Source organism: Etheostoma spectabile, chromosome 2 (assembly GCF_008692095.1).
Source record: "Etheostoma spectabile isolate EspeVRDwgs_2016 chromosome 2, UIUC_Espe_1.0, whole genome shotgun sequence".
In the NCBI taxonomy this organism is placed as follows: Eukaryota; Metazoa; Chordata; class Actinopteri; order Perciformes; family Percidae; genus Etheostoma; species Etheostoma spectabile.
Genome location: NC_045734.1, coordinates 12,190,048 through 12,195,656, shown reverse-complemented (window position 1 = coordinate 12,195,656; position 5,609 = coordinate 12,190,048). Strand labels below are relative to the sequence as shown.

The 5,609-nt window shown below is 37.9% G+C and overlaps 1 protein-coding gene across 1 annotated transcript in view; it reads left to right on the top strand.

Annotated features, from left to right (window-relative positions):
- LOC116699532 (tetraspanin-5) overlaps positions 1–4,072 on the top strand; it is a 10,671-nt gene extending 6,599 nt beyond the window's left edge. The window contains exons 6-10 of the mRNA XM_032532186.1: positions 652–699; positions 1,389–1,505; positions 1,595–1,656; positions 2,085–2,137; positions 2,259–4,072. Coding sequence (XP_032388077.1) covers positions 652–699; positions 1,389–1,505; positions 1,595–1,656; positions 2,085–2,097 — 240 coding nt within the window. The 3' untranslated portion in view covers positions 2,098–2,137; positions 2,259–4,072. The remainder of the gene's footprint in view (positions 1–651; positions 700–1,388; positions 1,506–1,594; positions 1,657–2,084; positions 2,138–2,258) is intronic.
- The last annotated feature ends 1,537 nt before the right edge of the window (positions 4,073–5,609 follow it).

Genomic DNA, 5,609 nt, shown 5'->3' with positions numbered 1-5,609 from the left:
TATTCCAGTCTTTGATTATCATCAACATCCATTCCTTTAATTTTAGTCGAAATAATATCCTAATTTCGGCTTTTCTAACTCAAACTTTAGGTATAATTTCCTATAAATGAGGTTTATTGCTCATAAATTCCAAAAATAACTGTAAAACTGAAGTTGAGAAGTTAGTGTTACGTAGTGTTGAAAACGTTAAAAGTTAAAAACATTGATTAAAAAGCGTCTACAAAAGTGTTGATTTCCAAATTTGACGGGAAGACAACACAAGGGTTAAGTTTCTGCTTGCCTGATTCATTGGGTTTTACTGGTTCAAAACATTAGTATTGTCTCACTGCACTCAAGGCCAATTTTTGCGACCTAAATCCAACTCAAATCCTAGTCTTGAGTCTCAAGTCTATAGCTCAGATCTGTGCAGATTTCAGATTCAATGGGAGCACTGCTGTCTAATACACACCTAATTGCCTAACATACTCCTGTATTTGGCTAGACAGCAGTGTTACTTGCGATATAATGGTACGCTATGTCAACCTCGACAGTGACAAAAATGAGGTGGCTGGAATCAAGCAACATTACTGTTTTTACATCTTGCCAGATCTAAATTTCTGGACTTTACCTTTTTGAAAAACTATTTGACCATGAACCATCTTCTCTTCCCAGGAGGATGTCATCAACACTCAGTGTGGCTACGACATCCGAGCAAAAACGGTGAGTGGTTTAACAGAAACTTACGTTTATAACAGAGATTGAGACCCTGATCTAAAAGTAAGCCAGTGCTATAAGACAGTACGAAGAGTAGAAATGGCTCTGGCTTATTTTACCTCAGGCAGGTTTATTTGGCTACATGAGGACATCAGGTACTCCACCCTGGGCACAATATTCCTCTTTCAGTATGTAACTCCACAGTCTTCCAAATACAGCAGTTGACTCCCCATCACCACTTTGGGCCATGTGGTATTACTCATGCTGCAGAAATGCTCTGGGAATTGAACCCCCTCCCCCATCATTACCCCCACTCCATAATAGCATGATATAAGGAAAAGGCTGTTTGTTTTCTTGACTTTAAATTTGAGGAAAAATCCATAGTGAGCTAATTGTTTTTTTGTTTTTAACAAGTGTCAAAAAAAAGTTGGCTCAGTGCGTGTGTTAACAACCAGGCATAATTAGTTCAGAGTTAAGGGCTTTTGAGGAGACCACAGAATGAAAAGGAGAAGTATGCGCTTCCATTAAAAATGACGATGTTGCCAAGTGCTGCAAAACAAAGCAATTCCCAACTTCATTGCCGACAGTAACTCTAAGATTTAAAACTTTTAAGAGAATAAACAAAGTAAAAGCCAAAACATTTCATCTGCACTTGATTGTTCGGCTATAAACCTGTTTTTTATATGTTCTGTCAGGACTCTGAGCAGCGGAACTTCATCTATATCAAAGGATGCGTTCCTCAGTTTGAGAAGTGGCTTCAAGAAAACCTGACAGTGGTGGCAGGCATCTTTATAGGGATTGCATTACTACAGGTGAGGAACAATGTGAACGATTTGGTTTATTATCTCATCTCTATCGACTTTTAATATATCTAATGTGTAATATTTGTTCTTTATTTTAGATTTTTGGCATCTGTTTAGCACAAAATCTTGTGAGCGACATTGACGCCGTGAGAGAGAGCTGGTAGGTGGCACCTTTTGTGTTCATTCAAGCCCAATTTCACCCGGGCTGGGAATAATGAATTAACATTAATTAAATGCAAGCAAATGTTAGCATGCTAAACCTAAAAGGTTGAACATAGTCAACATTAAAAAAGAAAATGTGAGCATGTCAGCAGGCAGACTATAGCATTTAGCCCCAAAGTCATTGTGGCTTAAGTACAACCTTAATTGTCAAAACTCCAGTGACAATTGTAGGACTCCTAATTGTGAGACAGATGCATTTCTCGTGGCCTTCGTCAGGGTCCATGCACCGTGCATGCAGGTGAAGTTGTGCCAGATAACGTTCTCTACCTAAGCACAGCCTCACAGAACTGCCTTGTTATGTAATTGCCAGTTTAATGTCTTTATTTTATTGCATCTGCTCATAAATCTTCCTCTTGTTTTGTGCAGTTTGTTTACCTAAGACCTCCACAGAATCTCCAAAGGCAAGAAGGATGTACCAGGTAAGCACTACTGGATTTCATAATTAATGTTGCGGCATATAAATATTTGTATTTATATTGATGGATTCTACTGTTTTCCCCCTTGTAGATTGCCTTTGCACTGAAATATTTGTTTCTACAGGACTCTGTTTTTTGGACGCCAGCGACGAAAGGGAAATAAATGAATCCGCTAATGCATCCAGAACGAAGAGTCTCCTTCACATGTAAATAGCAAAGGTTATTTTTAGACTTATTTGAGGCCCTATTTCTGAATGAAGCACCAGCTCTAAAATGTATTGTAGTTCTCACACAGTACAAAATAAACAAATGCAATGTAAATGCTTTACAGTAAAAACAGCCATGATGGTGAATGGTGGCTCAAAGTCTCAGTTCAGCTTTCTTTAGTTTGTAAGCCTGTAAAGGAGGAGGGGAAAGGGTCGCAACTTGTAAACAGGACAAATGATGGTAGATTGGATGTTTTTATCAGAGGCAGTGCTTCATTCAGAAAAGAATTGGTTTTCTATGTCTCACAGCTGCAGTTTTTAACACTGCATGGAAGGGTTGTGTACAAAGATATAAAAGTGATTCTGGAAATGCACTGCATGCCTATTGTCTACTGGTAGGACATTGGCTCCCCTAAATGTATTTCAACAATGTAACGTATTTTAAAAGTATTTGTAAAATATTTACTATAGTTTAGCGTGAATCGGCTGGTTAGCACTTTTATTAAATGTTTAATTGAATCTACTTAAAGCGATGGGGAATTTTACTTTAGATTAATTTGTATGTGTGACATTATGCTCATATTCTACAGGTACATACAGTATGTAAGGTGGATATAGTAACATGTAGTATCACAATGGGATAGGATTGATGCTGTAGGCTTGTCAAAGTGGCAGTTTGTCTGCCGAAGGTTTTGGCAGCGGCATTTAATCAAAAATGTCTAAATGTACTGAGAGAGACCAGAAGATGTGGCAACCAAATCTAAACTCAGCCTTAAGCACTTTATTATTCATATAAGAGTGATTTGTGTCATGGTGGATTATTTAAGTCAAGCAGCATCCACTGGAGGGTGCACTTAAAAGTGTGCGTCTGTAACTTCATGGGGCTCCATAGTGTCAGACCATTTTTACAAAAAGCAGTTTGACAGAAAACGTTTATTTTAGCACACTATGCGTGCTGTGCCATTCCTTGCACATTACCTTACTTTCAGTGTTCATTCAGTGATTTTCCTCTGTCCTTTTAGTTGTTGCCGATGTGTTTCATTAATGGAAGCTGCCTAATTAATTAGATACCTTTTGTTTGTTGTGTTAGATATTTTTGATCTGTAAGTTTTCACTGGAAAATTAGGATACAAGCTATTTTCAAAGCACATGAACCCATGCTGGTGCTGCTTGGTGGAACTGACCTGAACGTAGAAATGATTCATAGCCTACATACACATACATTACTTGAAAGTAGAGCACTCAGTGCTCTCTCACCAGCATTATTTTAAATGCAAACTTTGGAACTGAGATACAACTCATATTATGCTCTTTTTTCTAGACATTCTAGACTGAAAGCATATCATTTTGTATCAACCCATAGAACTGTACAGCATGAAAGTAAAAGCAGCCGATTTATGTAAAGGCGGTATGAACCCGCAGTTTGTTACATAGCTTTTCCTTTGCAGTCAAATATTCTGCAGCCTTGGTTAATGAATTGAACATTGCTTTACAAATATATTGTGTAAACACACATATATTTAAATCGTATAGTAAGATCCCTTTTTCCACTAAAAGCCTCATATGATTGTTGTTGACTGATCACACTTTTTCTTACCACTCAGTGCCATATTTGTGAATTATACATACTCCTGATTATAGCTTTTTTTCCCTGTGTACTCCTGATTCTTGTAAATACCTGGGTCGTGACAAGTTGTAAATATATATCTGAATAAATGTGGGCCTTTGTAAACTTGTGTCTGCGTACACATACTGTATAGCATAGATTGTTGATTGAGTTTGGCCACAGTTCTTAATACATCTTTATAAATACAGCATACTCTCACAGTAAGTAATTGTTACAGTTATTGGAGTACCTTATTTACAAGAAGTAAGTTTTTGGTCAAAAGAAAACTCTATACCACCATCTAGTGTTTGAAATGAATATGACCAGTCTCAGTGTTGAACTGCTGCAAGTCAAAGCAAAAAATAAAATCCATTGTCCCATCACTGGCAACAAAATAATTCAACATGAGAACAATTGACTTTTGTCATGTTGTGTGTTTGACCTTTGAATTACATTTACTAAGGATTTCTGCAAAGCATCAATATTTCAAATGAATTCCTCTTCTCTTTAGTTTATCTGCCTGGCACACTTGAAAGCAAATCCAATTGCATCAAGAAGGGATCCTAACTGAAGAGATGGACACTGACATAATGAAAAAAAAGGTCAATTGTATTATGAACTCAATTGCCCATTAGTGTTTGAGTACATCTCCGCTGCATGAGCATTTTTCACAGTGGACATTTGAACATGTCATCAAAGGTATTTAAGGAAAAGCAGAGGTGACACTAATAATAACGATGGCTTTGTTGGGCTCAAGTATTCCAGTAATTCATGAAAGTATGACAGTAATCCTGCATGCACAACATCAGGAACCTGAAATCAAAGCAGCGAAATGGAATTCAGCCATCATTGAATTTACACCTGTGCTTTTCCTTACTGTGACAAGCCTTAAGGCCTATTATTCACCTCTCATCCAGTTCAATGGTTTTAGTCCCGACATAAAAAATTGAGGATCAGTGATAACAGAACTTTATTCACCAGTGGATAGTGAACGGTTCATTACAGACACCACTGGTGGCATCTCCTGCACACACAAACGCACCTAAAGCCAACATGTCGTGGAAATATTTACCACTAAACATTAGGAAAGTAACACGAGACATCCAATCAAGGACACATCTCCACAGACAATTTGATCTAAAAGACCTTTGAGGTGCATCAGAGCTTCTGAACAGTTGTTGGAAAAAAAAACATGGTAAATGCATGGAACAGAGGAAGTCAGCGCAGAGCTTTGTCTCTCTGCTGTTCATGTGGTGTCTCAGACTGTTTTCAGCTCATCAATTGTCATCTTTGGATTAGACTGAGGTGGAGTCATCAGGCCCCATGGCTGTTTTCTCTTTAATTAAACTTTCACAGAGAGAACAACACAGATCAGTAGGTCAAACACACACACACACACACACACACACACACACACACACACACACACACACACACGCACAGCTTTCTTTTAACAAAACACATAATTTGCTATTTAGATACCCAATTTACATAATGCTAGTGTTTGCTGTGTTATCAGGGATTGATTTCAAATGATTGGACCTTTGGCCAGATGCCTCAACATCACTTCCGGTGCTTTTCTAGACTTAACAGAGAACAACAGCAGACTCGTTCCTTCTGACGTAATCAACCTTCCTCTTAAACACATTCACAACTCACTCAA